The 20,488-nt window shown below is 53.2% G+C and overlaps 1 protein-coding gene across 3 annotated transcripts; it reads left to right on the top strand.

The window, feature by feature from the left end:
* Positions 1 to 407: 407 nt before the first annotated feature.
* Positions 408 to 17,677, top strand: HNRNPL (heterogeneous nuclear ribonucleoprotein L). Of its 3 annotated transcripts, none has more exons than XM_033226110.1 (13): positions 408 to 559; positions 5,398 to 5,516; positions 6,449 to 6,686; positions 6,807 to 6,892; positions 9,699 to 9,795; positions 9,884 to 9,956; positions 13,218 to 13,289; positions 13,401 to 13,681; positions 15,083 to 15,204; positions 15,496 to 15,697; positions 16,417 to 16,474; positions 16,589 to 16,684; positions 17,268 to 17,677. In XM_033226110.1, exons 3-13 carry the CDS (start codon positions 6,462 to 6,464, stop codon positions 17,324 to 17,326), a joined length of 1,371 nt encoding a protein of 456 aa, XP_033082001.1. In that variant the 5' UTR covers positions 408 to 559; positions 5,398 to 5,516; positions 6,449 to 6,461; the 3' UTR covers positions 17,327 to 17,677. The 3 variants fall into 3 exon arrangements, with proteins under 3 accessions (XP_033082001.1, XP_033082000.1, XP_033081999.1); XM_033226109.1 differs by lacking the exon at positions 408 to 559 and adding an exon at positions 2,882 to 3,153; XM_033226108.1 differs by lacking the exon at positions 408 to 559 and adding an exon at positions 2,887 to 3,153 and having other exon boundaries at positions 13,218 to 13,681.
* Positions 17,678 to 20,488: the final 2,811 nt, after the last annotated feature.

Raw genomic sequence — 20,488 nt, 5'->3', positions numbered from 1 at the left:
GCTCCAGTCCCCTGCTCTGAACCCCCCACTCTACAGCCTACCCCATCACCCTAATAGGCCCTGCAGTACAGTGGTGATGCGTCTGCTCCGGCGTCAGACCAGCCCCGCCATGCCACTTGCAAGCTGTGGCATCCTGGGTTAGTCACTTGCGTCCCTTCAGCCCATTTCCTTATGTGAGCAATGTACACCCCAAACACTTGCCTCAGCCAAAACAACACTTGCCTGACCAGGAGGAAAGATGCGCGAGTCTCAAACAACTGCGTGACTTTCCGTCTGCGGGGGGCGGGGGTGGATTTTTGGGGAGAAGGGACGCGGAGCCCCAACACCGCGGCTCCAAGGACTTCCCACTCCTCGCCTGGTTTCCTCCATTCCCTCGCGGGGCGATCCTCGGTCTCCTACCGTGTCCCCCCTCCCGCGCCCCCTGCCCCCAATTTTTCTTCCTCCCACGGGGCTGAAAAAAGGTCGTGGTCCCTTTAAGGCCCGCCCCTCCCTCTCCCAAAACTTCCCAGTGTCTGCTCTTTTCGATCCGGGACGGCCGGTCAGGCTCGCCGCCGAGCTGGTAGGGGCTGGGGGCTAGGGGTGCGGGAGGGTGACCGGGGCAAAGGCGGGCGGCGCCGCGCGCGGCCGGGGGCCGGGGTCCGAGCTGCGGGGTGGGGGCGGGGCGGCGGCCAGGAGCGCGGGGGGTGCGGGTCACCAGGCCAGTCGGGCGGCCTGGAACGTGAGGCGCAGGGGACACCGTACCGCCGCGCTCCGGCCGTGCGCGCCGGCGCGAGGGGCGTCCGGGCCGGGCGCGGGGGCGGGGAGGGGAGGGGCCCCCTCTGTCCCCCTCCCCCCACCGCATTCCTCTGACGTTGGGACCGAGCGACCCCGCCCTTCGTCGCGACCGGCCCCGCCTCCTCCCGTCACGCGGGTCACGTGCTTCAGACGCTGCCCCGCCTCCGTCTCTGTTCAGTCGGCGTGTTCGGATCTTCCCGGCGTCCGGGGAAGCTGACCGACGTCCCCAGCAGGGCCCCTTCCCCCAACTTTATTTCCCCTCACCGGCAGAGCCACCAGGCCTGTCCCCCTCTTATATTGCCATAGACCCCATTTTTTCTTAGATTGGGTCTCGCTCCGTCGCCCAGGCTGGAGTGCAGGGGCGCGATCACGGCTCACTGCAACCTCGAACTCCGGGGCTCAAGCGAGCCTCCCGCCTCGGCCTCCCCAAGTGCTGGGATTACAGGTGTGAGCCACCACACACAGCCTCCAATTCAAACTTAGTTTCCACCCGGACCTCAACTCGAGCCCCCATCAGCCGGGCGGAAAGGTCCTGGAGCGTCCTCCGCATTTCTCACGACGCTAGCTTCGCTTTTATTTTTTCCCCCTTTGGCGACATCGTCACTTGCCAATAGCTTCCATAAGGTGTTCCCCCCGCCAACCTGGCGCGGGCAGCCCCATAATGTTATGTGCCGTAGGACGGGATCCCGGGTTAATCCCCGTTTGACCCCTCCGCCTGCGCGTGATAACTGGGGCGCTCGTCTCCCCCACCCCCAGGCTTCGCCAGTTGGGTTTCGTTGGAGTCTGGAGATACCCTCCGACATTCTCTCGGGGCAGTGCGGGTGGTCTTACCCCGCCCTTGAGGAAGAAAGGTCTGACGCAAGCACAGATCACAAGAACGCCTCCCCTCTGCAGGGGGCTTGCACTGGGCGCTTGGTAGGTGGCTACCGTCTCCAAGGTCGCGGCCAGGGCTTCCTGTGGTTCTCCGAGGGGTGGAGCTGTCAGATAAAAACCACTGGCCCGAGTTACGGCTGGGGGTCTGGGATGGCAGGGGCCTGTAAATTTAGATGGCACGGACTAGATGACTTGGCCCTTAGCTCCTGCAGGAGGGGTAGTGGAGGGACTCTCCCAGGTGGAAGGGACTGCACGAGCACAGATCGAGAGTGCTCGGAAGAGCCTTCTCCCAAGGGAAACCGAAAGGGGTTGCGGCTGAATTTAGAACTGGATAGGGCCCGAAGACAGTCGGCAGCAGCGAGTGGTTTTATACTGAGGAAAAGGCTCAGATTTGGGATTTGAAGAATTCCTCCTAGAGGTAGAGAGGAACAGGGTATAGTGATGGCGACAGAGATACCCTGGGAGTTCCTGTCAATCTTGGTCTAGCCTTCCGGCGCACACACAGCGGTCGCTACGTAAATACTCCGAGTATTCCAGGCCGTCACTCTCTTGAGGGGTGGCCCCGCCTCTGGGCGGTGCCTGAAAACATATTTGCGCATGCCTTCTCACCTTGGCTGGTTTCGTAGACCGCACCAAAGAGGGCCTACCCTGGGGTGGGGCTCCCCATATTATCCAATCAGAGCGTATCAGTAGTCCTACCATCTGGTGAGAGGGTGCCCTCCACTCTCCATTGACCAATCAGTGGAGACGCAGAAGAATGGGCATCTGTAGTAACCACTGGAGAGAGACCAAAAAAGGGCGGGGCTTCCTTGTCTCCTTGCGAAGTGGCGCGGGAAGGTAGTCTTTGTGACTGGGTACTGACGGATTAGCGAAGAGACCATTGAAAGTGGGAGGGAGGCGGGGATTCTTGGGAGGTTTAGAGCGTCGCTCCTATCAGGTGCTTTTAGGGAGGCCAGCCGCGCCAGAAATCCGACCTATGAAATTGGATTTTATTTTAAGGCGGCGGGGTCGACGGAATGACTGGCAGAAAGCGATCACCTATAAAGAGTGTCTCAGACAAACAAGGGCGGGCCCTCCTGCAGAACGGCGTGGGCGATGTCCAATAAGCGCGCAAGGCGTGTGGAGGCCTACCCTCCCCCCGCGGCGGGACCAGTGGCTCCCCCTATCGGGTGGGGGCGGCGGGTGACGGGCGTGTCCCTCCCCCAATGAGAGGCGGGGGGAGGCGGGTTCTGCGCCGCCATGTCGCGGAGGCTGCTGCCCCGGGCGGAGAAGCGGCGTCGGCGGCTGGAGCAGAGGCAGCAGCCGGACGAGCAGCGGAGGCGGTCGGGAGCGATGGTGAAGATGGCGGCGGCGGGCGGCGGAGGCGGCGGTGGCCGCTACTACGGCGGCGGCAGTGAGGGCGGCCGGGCTCCTAAGCGGCTCAAGACTGACAACGCCGGCGACCAGCACGGAGGCGGCGGCGGTGGCGGTGGAGGAGCCGGGGCGGCGGGCGGCGGCGGCGGCGGGGTGAGGCCAGGGCCCTAGGAGCCGGGAAGGCCGGGAAGTGCGGGACAATTTCCCACCTTGAGGGCATTTTATTTTTTGAGGGGGCTTCTGCGCACGCGCTCAGGCCATCGCGCCGTTGACGGTGTGGGGGAGGGGCGGCCGTTGGGCAAACGGCGGGGTTTGCGCGAGGACAGGCGCCTGCGCGTGCGCGCGGTCCGGAGCGGGGGTGGGGCGGGGAGCGTAGAGGAAGTAGCTCGTGAGGCGAGCGGCCCAGGGCGCAGGCGCCGCGGGCTGGCGTGTGGGGGCCGGGCACGAGGCCCGGCCGGTTTTTTTCCCCTTTATCATTTTCTTCCCTGGCCCCATGCGCAGGCGCAGTTCTCCCGCCCGGCCTCGTGGGCGGTTGGGGGAGCGCCTCGTGAGCGGGAACGGGTGGGGGCGGCCTTGTCCTCTGGAGTGGGAAATTAACGTCCGATGGCAGCTTAATCTCTGCGGCCCAGCCTTTCTATACAGCAATGAATGTGTTTAGTCTAAATACTAGAACAGAGTATCTCCCTCATTTTTGTAGGCATTGAAAATGGGAAGAGAAAGATTTGTTAAATGCACTTTTAGCCTTTTAGGAGTTGAGCGAAGCTTTGAAACTATCACGAGTTTGCTTACAGTTTCCGGGGATTCATTGGGTACCGAGGATTTGATAAACGAAACTGTTCCCTGGCCGTGCTGGAATTTCAATCCCTTATAATCACTCCCTCCGAAAACACCAGTCGTTGCTTTTGGAGTGGGGCCCAGTCCCCACTCCTTCCAAGATCTTGAAGTCTTCCAGTGCAGCCCATTTGCAGGGTTTTCTGGGATTTATGGGTTATGAGTTGCTAGCGTTTTAATCTTCGTCAGGCCTTGTCCCACACGTTTTAAAGACATCTTAATTGAAAGTTCTTAACGCTCCTCCGTGAGGTTGGGAGAGGTACTGGGATTCCCGATTTACAGAGGAGGAGATTGGCTAGGAGAGAGATAAGGTGAATTACCGTAGGTGGCACAGCTAGTGAGGGGCAGGGCTGGAGTTAGAACTCCCATTTGTGGCAGCTGCTAACCTGGAGGGAGTGCCGGGTCCCCCTGTGGTTCGGGTGGTTCATTCCTGAAATAGAATCCAATTCTATTGCACGCTCTTCTGCCCAGTGATTCTCAGACAGGGGACTGGTCCCAGAGCCCAGGAGAGGTGAAAGAGAGTTAATTTTCCTGTGGATGGGTGGGTGTAAGATACTTTTAGGAAGGAGCAGTCTTGGTTCTTAATGTTATGGATTGGAGTTTCTGGTCTTTCTAAAAGACCTTCCGTCTGAGCGTGGGGGCTCATGCCTGTAATCCCATCACTTGGGAGGCTGAGGCAGGCAGATCACCGGAGGTCAGGAATTCAAGAACAGCCTGGCCAACATGGCAAAACACGATCTCTACTAAAAATTCAAAAAAATTAGCCGAGTGTGATGGCGGGGGCCTGTAATTCTAGCTACTCGCGGGAGGCTGAGGCAGGAGAATCGCTTGAACCTGAGAGATGGAGGTTGCAGTAGACCAAGATCATGCCATAGCACTCCATCCTGGGTGACAGAGTGAGACTCCATCTCAAAAAATAAATAAGAGACTTTTCTTGTCCTGTTTTTCCTAAGTCTGACCTAGGCAGTAATTTCCAAAGCAGATTTTGGTGGGAGGGTGATTCAAGACTGGCTTGGCTGCCCCAGTTTCTGGGCTACGTGTTGTTTTTTGCCCTGACTGAACCTAGGTGTGAGTGGTGGCGAACAGGTGTACTTAGCTAGGTGATGGTGGCTGAGCCAGTGAAAGGGTAAGGAATTTGGGGCACATGCAAAGGGGATGTCCTCATTCAAACTGTAGCAGATAGCTTTTAGAGCCCTTCCTCCCAGTGTGTCTCCTCCAGCTACTCTTTTCCCATGTTTCCTTGGTCAAGTGGACCAGTGGGAAGAGAGGGGGGGTCCCTGGAAGAACGTAATATTTGGGACTTGTGTGGTCCTCCCTCCATCTGCCTTCCTCAGAAGCTACAGCAAGAGCCAGAGGGCAAGTGACCACCCACTCGGGACCACTCTTCTGCTGACCCAGAATCTTTTGGGTTGATTGACTTCAGTTGCTGCCCTTTGTCTGTTCTGTGCATCCTTCCTGGATGACATCCAACTGTCTTATCTGACTGGGTCTGCAACAGCACAAAGGCCAGTGTGCTGTCATCTTGTACAGCAAGAAAAGAATTCTTGTTTTTGCTTCCTTTCTCAGGAGAACTACGATGACCCGCACAAAACCCCTGCCTCCCCAGTTGTCCACATCAGGGGCCTGATTGATGGTGTGGTGGAAGCTGACCTTGTGGAGGCCTTGCAGGAGTTTGGACCCATCAGGTACTGGGCTTGGAGGCCAGGAGTTGGGCTTCCAAAGTTGACTTCTTCGTGCCCTTGTGTGTCCACGATTTCTGGTTGGAGGTAGTGATTTCGTTGCCATACTGGTCTAGGTTCTGTGGCCCCTCTGCTTTTGGCTGGACCATTGTACTTTTTGTCAGATTACAGCAAGTGCCATGATTGTTTTTCTTCCTTCCTTTTTCCTTTGCCTTGTAGTTTCTAGTTTTTAAGTTTTTTTTTTTTTTCTTTTAAGTTTCTTTTTTTAAGACAGAGCAAGGTCTCACTCTATGGCCCAGGCTGGAGTATAGTGGCGCAGTCTTACCCAGGCTCAGGCAATCCTTCTGCCTCAGCCTTCTAAGTAGCTGGGACTACAGGCATGCGCCACCATGCCTGGCTAATTTTTATATTTTTTTGTAGAGGCAAGGTTTTGCCATGTTGGCCAGGCTGGTCTCAAACTCCTGGGCCCAAGCAATCTGCCCACTTAGCCCTCCCAAGTTTTAGGGTTAGTGGCATGAGCCACTGCTCCTGGCCAGTGTTCTTTCATTCAGCAAATAGTTACTGAATATTTGGTGCATGCTATATACTGCAGATACAGTAGTGAGCTGTATCTGGATTCCTTCTCTTAGAAAGTTGCTCCCCAGAGTGATTTATACTGTTGAGAGCGTAAGCTCAAGAAGCCATCCTATGGGCAGCATCTGTTAGTCTGGTGAGGAGAGGTCAGGAAGGCTTCCCAGAGGAGGTCTAGCTCAGCTAGCCCTCTTTGGCCTTTGGTACTACTTGTGTCGTGGGGTGTTCAGGTCGGGGAACCATGACCATGATAGGGCTACAGAGCAGTCCAGAGGCCGTGGAGGAGTCAGTTCTCAAAAAAATCAAGTGATACCCTCCTCCTGTCTTCATTTTCCTGAGAGGATTGAAACCTGTGTTCTCTCTGCCAGCTATGTGGTGGTAATGCCTAAAAAGAGACAAGCACTGGTGGAGTTTGAAGATGTGTTGGGGGCTTGCAACGCAGTAAACTACGCAGCCGACAACCAAATATACATTGCCGGTCACCCAGCTTTTGTCAACTACTCTACCAGCCAGAAGATCTCCCGCCCCGGGGACTCGGATGACTCCCGGAGCGTGAACAGTGTGCTTCTCTTTACCATCCTGAACCCCATTTATTCGATCACCACGGTGCGTGCCAGCAGGCATTTCAGTTGTGAGGTCTCCCTTCTTCCTTTTCTCCACTCATTCCCTCCGCTAAGCCAGACTGACCTGGCAGTGCCTCTTCATCTTGCCTGTTTGCTTTTGCAGGATGTTCTTTACACTATCTGTAATCCTTGTGGCCCCGTCCAGAGAATTGTCATTTTCAGGAAGAATGGAGTTCAAGCAATGGTGGAATATCCTTTGCTGGAAAACAGGTGTTCCTTAGGGTAGGGACTCTTGCAGGCTTGCAGGGCTTGACAGTGGTCATTCTTTGAGCCAGCATGTGTCTACTGACCTTGGGAGTGGCTGCCATGTGCCAGATGCCTTCACAGAGCCCAGTGACTGAGTGGGGAGGCTGTTAAAGAACGAGGCATATTGTGTGGACGTGCAGATCTTAGGGGAGAGCGTGTGTTAGGCGATACAAAGGAATTTATTTTTGTTTTCTTTTTATTATTTATTTACATTTTGAGATGGAGTTCAGCCCTTGTTGCCGAGGCTGGAGTGCAGTGGCGCGACCTTGGCTCACTGCAACCTCTGCCTCCCGGGTTCAAGCAGTTCTCCTGCCTCAGCCTCCCTAGTAGGATTATAGGCGCCCACCACCATGCCCAGCTAGTTTTTTGTATTTTTGGTAGAGATGTGATTTCATGTTGGCCAGGCTGGTTTTGAACTCCTGACCCCAGGCAGTCCACCCACCTCAGCCTCCCAAAGTGGTGGGATTACAGGCGTGAGCCACCGTGCCTGGCTAGGAATTTATTTTTTTTTTTTTTTTTTTTTTTTTTTTTTGAGACAGAGTCTGGCTCTGTCGCCCAGGCTGGAGTGCAGTGGCCGGATCTCAGCTCACTGCAAGCTCCGCCTCCCGGTTTACGCCATTCTCCTGCCTCAGCCTCCCGAGTAGCTGGGACTACAGGCGCCTGCCACCTCGCCCGGCTAGTTTTTTGTATTTTTTAGTAGAGACGGGGTTTCACTATGTTAGCCAGGATGGTCTCGATCTCCTGACCTCGTGATCCGCCCGTCTCGGCCTCCCAAAGTGCTGGGATTACAGGCTTGAGCCACCGCGCCCGGCCGGAATTTATTTTTAAACATGTTTATTCTAAGCCAAATACGAGTGACCGAGGTCTGGGGAGCATAGTCTCAAGAGGTCCTGAGAAAATGTACCCTTGGGAAAAGAGGCCGGGCGCGGTGGCTCAAGCCTGTAATCCCAGCACTTTGGGAGGCCGAGACGGGCGGATCACGAGGTCAGGAGATCGAGACCATCCTGGCTAACACGGTGAAACCCCGTCTCTACTAAAAAATATAAAAAATTAGCCAGGCGAGATGGCGGGCGCCTGTAGTCCCAGCTACTCGGGAGGCTGAGGCAGGAGAATGGCGGGAACCCGGGAGGCGGAGCTTGCAGTGAGCTGAGATCCGGCCACAGCACTCTAGCCTGGGCGACAGAGCGAGACTCCGTCTCAAAAAAAAAAAAAAAGAAATTTATTTAAAAGGGGATGTGGGGCTGGGTGTAGTGGCTCATACTTGCAATCCCAGCACTTTCAGAGGCCGAGGCGGGCAGATCACCTGAGGTCAGGAGTTTGAGACCAGCCTGGCCAACATGGTGAAACCCTGTCTCTAGTAATACAAAATTTTTGTTGTTGTTGTTGTTGTTTTTTGAGACGGACTCTGGCTCTGTTGCCCATGCTGGAGTGCGGTGGCCGGATCTCAGCTCACTGCAAGCTCCGCCTCCCAGGTTCACGCCATTCTCCTGCCTCCGCCTCCCAAGTAGCTGGGACTACAGGCGTCCGCCTCGTCGCCCGGCTAGTTTTTTGTATTCTTTAGTAGAGACGGGGTTTCACCATATTAGCCAGGATGGTCTCGATCTCCTGACCTTGTGATCCGCCCGTCTCGGCCTCCCAAAGTGCTGGGATTACAGGCTTGAGCCACCGTGCCCGGCCTGTTGTTGTTGAGACGGAGTCTCACTCTGTCGCCCAGGCTGGAGTGCAGTGGCCGGATCTCAGCTCACTGCAAGCTCCGCCTCCCGGGTTTATGCCGTTCTCCTGCCTCAGCCTCCCAATTAGCTGGGACCACAGGCGCCCGCCACCTCGCCCGGCTAGTTTTTTGTATTTTTTTGTAGAGACGGGGTTTCACTGTGTTAGCCAGGATGGTCTCGATCTCCTGACCTCGTGATCCACTCGTCTCAGTCTCCCAAAGTGCTGGGATTACAGGCTTGAGCTACTGCGCCTGGCCGAATAAATACAAAAATTAATCAGGCATGGTGGTGAATGCTTGTAATCAATCCCAGCTACTCTGGAGGCCGAGGCAAGAGAATCGCTTGGGCCTGGAAGGCGGAGATTGCAGTGAGCCGAGACTGTGCCACTGCACTCTATCCTGGGCAACACAGCGAGACTCCATATCCAGAAAAAAAAAAAAAGGGCATTTGTGAAGGTTTCTGAGGGGGTGATGTCCTATTTCTATGAGCAAATAGGAGCTGATACTCAAGGTGAAAGAAACAGCCTCTGCAAAGGTTGTAAAGTCAGAAGGAGCTTGTTTTGGATGGAGAAACTGAAAGATCTGAGGATCGCAGAGTAGCTGGCAAGCCAACGGGTTTGGAAGAAGTTTTTAGGGCATCGTAGACAGTGATGTGATGCTTGGGGCAGAGGCAGGAAAAAGCCACTGGTGGACTTTCAGGGCAGAGCTGTAGTTGGGTTGTTGTTACAGATTTAGTCGAAGGGCCAGAGGGCTGAGATGGAGAAGGTGTTGTGGCAGAAGAGGTTGCTAGTAGCTATGGCTGGGGGTGCAGATTATGAGAGAACTCTGGCCAGTAACTACTCACCCAGGGCAGCGTTGAGTCCATCAACACCATTTTGGTCTCTCAACCTGAGGCTAGTGTCTGGGCAGTGAGCTAATCCCAAAGCCTCCACCTGTACCACAGTCTTGGGATACCGCATTGTCCTTATCCCTCTCTGGGGTAACCTGAAGACCTCCTCCAAGATCTCCTGTGATGATACTTTCCTTAACTTGACTCACATTTGACTCTGTTCAAAGTGCCCAGCGGGCCAAGGCCTCTCTCAATGGGGCTGATATCTATTCTGGCTGTTGCACTCTGAAGATCGAATATGCAAAGGTACGTCTGGGAGGTGACTGACTGCCCCTCATTAGCTTCCAGGTGAGCTGGGGCATGGCTGACCTCAAGCCTTGTCTTGTCCTTGCAGCCTACACGCTTGAATGTGTTCAAGAATGATCAGGATACTTGGGACTACACAAACCCCAATCTCAGTGGACAAGGTAATCTTGATGGCCACTTTGTTCTAAACACACCTGCCTTGCCTTCACTCGACTAGTGCACTTCATAGGCCTGGGCTCAGGGTTATGTAATGCCATTGGGCTCCCCATGGACATGGGAGGGCCTTGGGGTTAGCTCTTGGACATCCAAATGGGATAGGGGGCGTGAGAGGCCTCCTTTGGTCTTCACTGCTGCTTGGGGCCTTCCGATGCTGCCCAGGATACACAGGCAAGGCAGACGCCTGGACGGGTGGGGAGCAGGGCCTCACTGAGGATGAGGCACAGGGGTGGCCTTAGAAATCAGCAGTGGCTCCTTTGAGAGTCTGGTTAGGGTCATTGACTCCACTCTTGTTGGGCCAGGAATTGTCCTCTTGTTCTGCGTTGTTGAGAGGGTCTGATTTGGGGGAGTGACAGTGTGGGGGGCAATGAGATCTCCCGGGCTCTTGCAGCGAGCCTTTGAGCAAGCTGACCCTGTGGAGGTGAGACACTCTGGATTGGACCAGGGCGGACATGCCTCACATCATTTGTAGAGGGGACGCAACATCTCTGCAGGTGGCCCAAATGGACAACCCCCTTCCTAGTGTCTGTCAAGAATGGTTTGCCTTTGGTAGCAGGGAGAGGTGGAGGATTGCCTATGAGAAACAGCGGCAGCCCCCCAACAAGACATCCATCTCTGTGTCTGTCTTGGTCTGATACGTCGGACCAGGCCATGGGCTGAGGGAGGAGGCTCGATGCTGACATCGCACAGGCCCTGAGAGGCCAAAGCCCCCCATTCATAGGCAGGCCTGTCTTGCTCGCCCTTGCATCTGGGAAGCAGTGGGCAGGGTGGGCTAGACTCTCCCCAGGATCCTCACAGTGGGCCCTGTGGGCCTGGCTGCTCCCTCCAAAGGTCAGAGGCAAATTGGTGACCAAGTGAATGTACCAGAGCGGGCAATGGCATTACATGACTGCTAACAGAAACATGGCAACAACCATTTCTTCTCCAAGGAACATAAATAGAAGATGTGCAGACCGGCAGGGGCTAGTGGCAGGGGGCTGGCTGTGCATTGGTTTTGATGCCTCTCAGCTTTGGCAGCCCCAAGGCTGGGGCCCAAAAAAAAGCAAGGGCTGATGAGGTGACCTGGAGTGAGGGCGGTGCTTCGCCACCCCTCAGGAACCATACTTCAGCGGCTCTGCCTCTGCACATTGCTCACCAACACACAGGGTAGAAAACCACTAGCTCTTCCTGGAGAGAACAGAACATGCAGCCTCCACCACGTCCCCAGAAACAGCTGCAGACTTGAGCTCACTACATCAAGAACACCACACCGCGCTCCAAGGAACAGCTACAAGCACAGAGACAGAGGCATACAGAGACAAAGAGAGAAAGAGACGCAACATGGCAGCAGACACTGCTTTTTTTATTAAACATTAAAAAAGTCAAAATCCAAGCAAACTTGAACCCGAGAATGTACACAGAAGTAGGAAACACAGAGAACAGAGCTGTCCCAGCCAGCCAGCGAGCGGTGCTCTTTTCGGAGAACGTTTCATAGACGGAAGTAGATTCCATGGGCCTCCAAGACAATAGGATCCTCTCTCCATTCCTCGCCATATGGGTTTTGTTTTTTAAGTCCTTTGGTTTGGGGAGGGCCTTCTTTTTTTTCTGTTTTGATATTTTTATTTTTTCTGCAGTCACCGGCTGCCAACATAATCTGCACCAACTGGAGATCAGAAACAAAATTTAACCACAACAAAAAAAATCAAAAAAACCAAAACAGACCTAAAACCAGACAGCCAAACAGCTCAGAGGCACACAGTTACCTGCTGCCGGGTAACCAGGTGCGCTCCCAAGGCCAAAAGCGCGAGCGTAGTGGGGCCACTGGCACACCTCATACCAGGAGACACGCACACGGAGCGCTACACAGCCAGAAGCACCGCACCACCGCACTGCAGCACATATGTGAGGAGGTGACAACACGGAGGGACACTACCCACTTCATACACCTTTATTTCCACTTTTCTGATATCTTCTGAGGACAGAACATCTGTGAGCCATTTTTGATTTAATCAAAATACTGACTTTTAAAACAATTCTTTAAAAAAATTGTAGCGGATGTGTACCGTGACTTGTATTTATGACTGTAAAACCATGTGATGCAGGGTCGCAGTGTATGTTTGATGGGACGCCATCTTTCAGAACTGTGCTAACTCACTGTTGAAGCGTCCAATGGTAAGAGAAAATACAGATTTGTTTTTTGTGACAAATGGACATTGTACTCTGTACTTCAGCTGTAAGTAGTCCTTTTCCATCTTTGTAATGACTGGTAACAAAACCCAGGCCGGGTGGCAGGAAAGGGCAGTGGTTTCGAGCCCTGGGTTTTGGAGTCAGCCAGACCTGGGTTCAAATCTGGTTCAGTCACTGACTTGCTTTGTGACTTTGGGCCAAGCGTCTTTTAACTGCTCAGTTAAAAGTTAACGACTCAGTCTTCTTATCTGTAAAATGGGGCTGAAATATCAGAACCTACCTCATAGGGTTGTTGTGAGGAATTTGAGAAGCTGTGATGTCTGTAAAGCGCTTAGCCCAGTGCCTGCCACTTAAGCGCTAAGTTAACGGCAGTGATTACAAACTGCTGGGGTCGGGTGGATCTGCGCCATTGTCGGGTGTGGGAATGTCGATACCTTGTACATGATTGCTTCTTTGAACTGATTCTGCCATTGCCCTGCTTGTCAGCTCCTACAGTCAGTCCCTCTTGGGCTGGCGGGACTGGGAGGGAAGGGGGACTGGGATTAAGAAAGAAGGGATCTACAGAGACAGTCTGGAGCTCCTAAAACCTTGGGGGCTTTGGGGGCAAGCTTGCTTGCTTCCCTCCTGGGTTATTTTTCTGTTCTTAATCTACTCTCCCTTCATTGGGAGTCAGTTTAGAAAGCTGCTTTTGGCCTTCCATAATACATCAGCTTCTGTAGCAGCTGTAGGTTCCCCAGAGGGCCTGGGAGCTAGGCTTTCTCCCAGGGCCAGGGCAGCTGAGAGCACAGAACCTGGCCTTGTCCTTCACAGAACAAGACCAACCCTTCGGTGTGAGCGGAGGAAGGAGTGGGCACCAGCTTTGAGGCTCGGGCTTCATGCCTGCCATAGGTCACATCACAAAAGGAGGCCCCGCAGCCCTTGAGGAAGGGAGGGCTTGCAGTTTGCAGGAGCTGGGGGACTCACATCAGCCTGTGCAGTCAGAAGGGAGGGAGAGACCCCAATTTCTGAGTGAGACTCCTAACTGTTTTCTCTGTCCACAGGTGACCCTGGCAGCAACCCCAACAAACGCCAGAGGCAGCCCCCTCTCCTGGGAGATCACCCCGCAGAATATGGTGAGGGCAGGGGGTTCCCCTCCGTGGACTCCCGTGGCTCATGTGCCCCTGCCCGCCGCCCGCCGTGCAAATTCTCACCCGTCCTCCCTCTCTTTCCTTCCCACCCCCCAGGAGGGCCCCACGGTGGGTACCACAGCCATTACCATGATGAGGGCTACGGGCCCCCCCCACCTCACTACGAAGGGAGAAGGATGGGTCCACCAGTGGGGGGTCACCGTCGGGGCCCAAGTCGCTACGGCCCCCAGTATGGGCATCCCCCACCCCCTCCCCCACCACCCGAGTATGGCCCTCACGCCGACAGCCCTGTGCTCATGGTCTATGGCTTGGATCAATCTAAGATGAACTGTGATCGAGTCTTCAATGTCTTCTGCTTGTATGGCAATGTGGAGAAGGTGAGCTGCTGCTAGGCCCGCTGGGTTCCTCACTGAGCCTTAGGTCTTGCCAGTCAGCACAGGGGGAAGAACCAGGGGGAGCCTGGTGTGGCGCTGGGCGGCCAGGCCCGGAGTGAGTGACTCAGTGAGCCCAGGCAGCCTGCTTGCAGATGGGCTTTGTTTGGTCCTCACTGCATGTGGGTGTTTTGTTTTTGAATTACGAATGTTTAAAAGAAATGACTTTATCACATAAAAGTACTAATACTTAACAGTACATCAGTATAGATCTATAAAACATAAAAATGAACCCATTATAGTGAAACACTATCGTTTAAGGATTTCCTCCTGAAAACTTGAAGACCTGGCAACACTAGGCTTTCTGCCTTCCCATGGGATAGTTGACTGGGTCTGGTGGTGACTTAAGTGTCTACCTGAAACCATGTGACGTTTTCCTTCCATTAAACCCATCCGGGTCTTGGGAGCCTTTGTGTAGTTCCTGACTTGGCTTGTTACTTAGAGTAGTTCATAACACAGGTGAAGTGTTGTTAGTTACCAGGTACTGTTAAAGGTGCTTTACATGTAGTGACCTGTGTAATTTCTCACATTAATCCTTAATGAGATGGATGGGGGAAGTGGAGGACGGAGGGCTCAAATAACCCACCCGGGTTCACATAGCCTTTAAGTGAAGCAGGACTCAGAGTCAGACCGCCTGGCTCCAGAACCGGCACTGCTCCATTGTAACCTAGCTGAAGGAGTATTTGACCTTGTGACCGTAGACACAGCCATCCATAGATAACACATGTCTGTGTAACAGGCAAAATGGAGCCGGGCGCGGTGGCTCAAGCCTGTAATCCCAGCACTTGGGGAGGCTGAGACGGGCGGATCACGAGGTCAGGAGATCGAGACCATCCTGGCTAACACGGTGAAACCCCGTCTCTACTAAAAATACAAAAAACTAGCCGGGCGAGGTGGCGGGCGCCTGTAGTCCCAGCTACTCCGGAGGCTGAGGCAGGAGAATGGCGTAAACCCGGGAGGCGGAGCTTGCAGTGAGCTGAGATCCGGCCACTGCACTCCAGCCTGGGCGACAGAGCAAGACTCCGTCTCAAAAAAAAAAAAAAAAAAACAGGCAAAATGGTGAAAATGGCTGATTTGATTTCTCATTCCTGCACAGTTTTCTGTCGTGCCTCACTAAATGACTTACTGTTGGGTTATGTCCCACAGTTAAAAACATGACCCAGGCTCTGCTTCTCACCTTGGGTTGAGTACTTGGTGTGGGCCAGGCATGTTTTTCTAGTGGCCCCGATTCACTGTGAGGACATGGGAGCCCAGAGCCAGAGCAGGGGTTATTACTAACTTGGGAGGGGTAGGAGAGGGGATCCTGGCAGCTGGACGGAGGTGCTGACTGCAGCTACTCTCCCCAAGGTGAAATTCATGAAAAGCAAGCCAGGGGCCGCCATGGTGGAGATGGCTGATGGCTACGCTGTGGACCGGGCCATTACCCACCTCAACAACAACTTCATGTTTGGGCAGAAGCTGAATGTCTGGTAGGTGCTCAGGCTAGGGAGGGTGGCAGAGGTACAGGGGAGAGAAAAGGAGGGGAACAGGGCCCAGCAGAGGAGCACAGTGAGGCCAAGGTGTTTACTCACACAGAAATGGGGTGTGGCAGGTGTGTTCCCAGATGTTTCTCTGACACCACAGGAGAAAGTGGGTCAGCCTTGCCTCAGCCGTAGAGCAATGCCCCAGGGCACACAGGGCAAGCTGAGCCTCTGGAGGCCACAGGGGAAAGCTTGGGGGACAACTTTGGGTATGACAAAGGTTCCCCTTCCCTCTTGCAGTGTCTCCAAGCAGCCAGCCATCATGCCCGGTCAGTCATACGGGTTGGAAGACGGGTCTTGCAGTTACAAAGACTTCAGTGAGTCCCGGAACAATCGGTTCTCCACCCCAGAGCAGGCAGCCAAGAACCGCATCCAGCACCCCAGCAATGTGCTGCACTTCTTCAACGCCCCGCTGGAGGTGACCGAGGAGAACTTCTTTGAGGTGTGTGCTGTGGAACTACGCAGGCAGTTGGGTCCTCACAACGGCTGCCTGAGTAGGCCATTCATTTCAGTTTTTTCTGCAACTAGCTCCTATTTGCAGAGTTGTTGAACTTCTGTGCTGCCTGGCCCTGGGTTGAGTGCTAGGGACACAGCAGCGGGGGACAGATACAGATCCCTGCTCTAAAACTGGGAAGGATGAGAATGGCACCAAGTTCCTAGCAATACCGTTTGCCACGTTCCTTCCTTGCATTTTTGGCAAGCAGAGCAACTGCTCATTTGCTGGGAAAGCTGCTTCCTAGGCCCAGTGATGAGGGCCCAGTTTCACAAGAACTGCATTGGCGGAGCCTTGGGGTGCCATCAGTGGGGCCCTGTAAAGCTTAGTCGGGCAACTGAGGCAGCAGGAAGGGAGGAGGAACTCAAGTGGATCTGGCTGTGGTCTGAAATGTTGGCCTTGCGTTCAGCAAATAGCTCGGTGCTGATACCCAGATAGCTGTTGAAGATGGGAGACAAAAAAAAAAAAGAAAAAGCAGCCTCGCAGTCTCAGGCATCTTAATAATTAAAGAGCATTGTTGCTGGGATGCCTTTAGAGTGTGTGATAAAATCTACAAGCCTTTTCTCTTGAAAACTTCAAATACTGAGTCATGCAGGGCCTGATCTGCTTGAATCCTGTGTGACTGCCCTTTTGTTCCAGAGTTCATTTACTACCTATTTCTTTTGCAGATCTGCGATGAGCTGGGAGTGAAGCGGCCATCTTCTGTGAAAGTATTCTCAGGCAAAAGTGAGTCGAGTGCACCCATATCCTTCCCCTAGTTACTTGGTGGTTGGTGGGCAGCTTCCTAGTTCCTATTGGGTCAGTCTAAAACCATTGCTTTTCCCCTTGCTTTGCAATCAGGTGAGCGCAGCTCCTCTGGACTGCTGGAGTGGGAATCTAAGAGCGATGCCCTGGAGACTCTGGGCTTCCTGAACCATTACCAGATGAAAAACCCAAGTGAGTATCTGGGAGTCCTGCAGGCATCAACCTGATGACCTAATGGGTTGGCTGGCTTCAGGCCAGGCATGTCTTTCCTGCCCTTAAGATAGGACCCCGGGGATCTTCTTACTGCTGGTGACACGGGCAGGTGGGACCTGCTCACCTGGAGAGCAACCTGTGCTCCTCATGGGAGAGAGCCAGCCTGACTACCTGCTGCCACTCTGCCAGCTTGGGAGTTCCTCAAGCTTGTCCTCCAGGGAGGTGGCATTCTCTCTTTGCATCAGAGACTGGCTTAGGTAGGAGGCAACACTATCCAGCAGGTAAAACTTGCCCACCCAGTTGCTGGGAGAGGCCCACTGCCTTGGGCTGGCAAAGGAGATAGGAATGAATGGAATTCTCTATGGGAATGAGGGAAGAGAAGGAGAAATGCTGTGCATAATTGATAATAATTGGCTCATCTTGAAGCCTCACTTTGGGCAGTCACTTCCTAGACCCCTGCAGTTGACCAGCAGAAAATGGGAGATGGGTGCAAAATTGAGGGGACCTGGGTTTGGGGAGCCTCCAAAGATGGGACCCAACCAGACTTCTCTCTCCTTTTCAGATGGTCCATACCCTTACACTCTGAAGTTGTGTTTCTCCACCGCTCAGCACGCCTCTTAATTAGGTGCCTAGGAAGACTCCCATCTGAGCAGGAAGGCATTTCTCTTTCCTTTATGCCATTTTTTGTTTTTTGTTTTTGTAATTTGCAAAAGATCTTGTATTCCTTTTTTTGTTTTGTTTTGTTTTTTTTAATGCTAGGTTCGTAGAGGCTTAACCTTAATGGAAACGCTGGAAGTCTGCAGGGGGAGGGAGAGGGGAACTGATATCTCCCAAGATTAACCTTCACTTTTAAAAAATTACTGTACATGTGATTTGTTTTTTTTTTTTTTTTTCCCTGTTCATTTATTTGTGCTGCCCATGTACTCTTGGCACACACATTTCAATAAAATTGTTTGGAAAATAAACACAGCACTTGCTGGGATTCCAGGATGTCTGCTTTCCTCCCTGTCTATCCTGAAGAGACACGAGCAGGCATGGGCACAGTCGCAGGCCCTCTGGAGGCAGAGACCTGAGAGGAGTAGGGTGGGCTGCAGACTGAGAATGGTGCTAGCAATTGAGTCTTTGAGGAAAATCCAGCAGGCTTAGTGGCATTCGTACTGGGCCCTGCCCAGGCAAGCTCTATTTGGGCGCAGTGGGTCATCACGCCTATTACAATCACAGCACTTTGGGGAGGCCAAGGCGAGGCAGATAATTTGAGCTCAGGAGGTGAAGACCAGCCAGGGCAGCATGGTGAAACCTTGTCACTACAAAAAAAGTTGAGGTGGGTTTTGCAGAACACCTGTAGTCCCAGCTACTCAGGAGGCTGAGGCAGGTGGGTCAGTTGAGCCTGGGAGGTTAACACTGCAATGATCACACCACTGCACTCCAACCTGGGAGACAGAGCGAGACGCTATCTCAGAAAGATTCCAGCCTTGCCATCATGGTGAAACCCTGTCTCTACTAAAAACACAAAAATTAGCCGGGCATGGTGGCACGTGCCTGTAGTCCTAGCTACCTGGCAGGCTGAGGTGGATCACCCCACGGCGTCACTGCACCCCAGCCTGGGCAACAGGTTGTCAAAAAAAAAAAAACCCAAAACCTTGGTGTTCTGTATCATTTCAGAGTGACTTGTCTTTGCTCTTACAATATCATTGTGTGGGTGTGTCATGATTTACTCAACCTGGTCCCAAAGGGTAATTTCCAGGTCTATTTTTGCTATTGTAAACAGCACTGTAACACATATCTTTACACAAATATCTTGGTCCACTTCACTGATACTGATCAGGAGGTAAATTCCTATCGGTGGGATTGCTGAGTGGCCCATGCCTGTAATCCCAGCACTTTGGGAAGCCAAGGTGCAGACCACTTAAGGCTAGGAGTTTGAGACCAGCCTGGGCAACATGGCAAAACCCTGTCTACAAAAAATACAAAAATGTGCTGGGCGCGGTGGCGCAAGCGTCTGTAATCCCAGCACTTTAGGAGGCTGAGGTAGGTGGATCACCTAAGGTCAGGAGTTCGAGACCAGCCTGACCAACATGGTGAAACCCTGTCTCTGCTAAAAGAATAAAAATCAGCTGGGCATGGTGGCCCGGTCCTGTAGTCCCAGCTACTCAGGAGGCTGAGGCAGGAGAATCGCTGAAACCTGGGAGGCAGAGGTTGCAGTGAGCTGAGATTGTGCCATTGTACTCCAGCCTGGGCGATGAAAGTGAAACTCCATCCCAATAAAAGAAAAAAAAAAATGTGGGCATGGTGGCATGCGCTGTTCCTATAGTGCAAGCTACTCAGGGGCTGAGGCAGGAGGATCGCTTGAGCTGTGATGGCACAACTACACTCCATCCTGGGCGAAAGGGCCAGACCATGTCTCAAAACATAAAAGATCTATATAATTGCAACATATAGTAGATAACTTCCCACTTGTATAGATGCAAACCTGTTAAGATGCCGTGCAGTGGGGGGTACCACCTGGAAGGATCCTGGTTGAAGGATTTTGACTGCTACTGGAGGGAAGAGGTGACTTGCAGAGGAGCAGTTCACAAACCTTGAAGTTTATGCATGTGTACTTGAGAATAACCCACACTGGGAATTTAGTGTGAATAAAATTTTCTTTTTTGAGATGGAGTCTTGCTCTGTCACTCAGGCTGGAGTGCAATCGCACAATCTCGGCTCACTGCAACCTCTGCCTCCTAGGCTCAAGTGGTTCTCCTGTCTCAGCCTCCCAAGTAGTTGGGATTTTTTTTTCCCCCAGAAAGTCTTGCTCTGTCGTCCAGGCTGGAGTGCACTGGCATCTTAGCTCACTGCAAACTCTGCCTCCCGGTTCAAGCAATTCTCCTGCCTCAGCCTCCCGAGTAGCTGGGATTACAGGCACGTGCCACCATGCCTGGCTGACTTTTGCATTTTTAGTAGAGGGGGTTTCACTATATTGGCCAGACTGGTCTCGAACTCCTCAGATCCACCGGCCTCGGCCTCCCAAAGTGCTAGGATACAGGCGTGAGCCACTGCGCCCGGCCTTACATTGTTAACATTTAATGACGTTACAAAAGCGTCATTTAGGAGATAAACAAGTTTTGCTTCACTATGGAAGTTTCAAACAATCTCTAGACAACGAAAAACTACAGTCATCTTGCAGCCATAAATAAAATCAAGTAGGGTTTATTGTTTTTAAGCCAGTCAAGGTGATAAAAAGTGAATTTTAGGCCGGGCGCGGTGGCTCAAGCCTGTAATCCCAGCACTTTGGGAGGCCGAGACGGGCGGATCACGAGGTCAGGAGATCGAGACCATCCTGGCTAACGCGGTAAAACCCCGTCTCTACTAAAAAGTACAAAAAACTAGCCGGGCAAGGTGGCGGGCACCTGTAGTCCCAGCTACTCGTGAGGCTGAGGCAGGAGAATGGCGTAAACCTGGGAGGCGGGGCTTGCAGTGAGCTGAGATCCGGCCACAGCACTCCAGCCTGGGCGACAGAGCGAGACTCTGTCTCAAAAAAAAAAAAGTGGATTTTACCAGTTTCTCTCCTAGCATCCAATTTCATTATATACATACGCCATATTCTGTGCATGTCCAGCTATGTATATATATATATATATATATATATTTTTTTTTGAGACAGAGTCACTCTCACCCAGGCTGAAGTGCTGGAACGCAGTGGCATGAGGTTGGCTCACTGCAACCTCTGCCTCCTGGGTTGAAGCAATTCTCCTGCCTCAACCTCCCAAGTAGCTGGGATTACAGGCACCTACCACCTCACCC

The sequence above is a fragment of the Trachypithecus francoisi genome, unplaced genomic scaffold (assembly GCF_009764315.1).
Source record: "Trachypithecus francoisi isolate TF-2019V2 unplaced genomic scaffold, Tfra_2.0 Lachesis_group12, whole genome shotgun sequence".
Taxonomy (NCBI): Eukaryota; Metazoa; Chordata; class Mammalia; order Primates; family Cercopithecidae; genus Trachypithecus; species Trachypithecus francoisi.
This window is presented reverse-complemented; position numbering and strand designations above follow the sequence as displayed.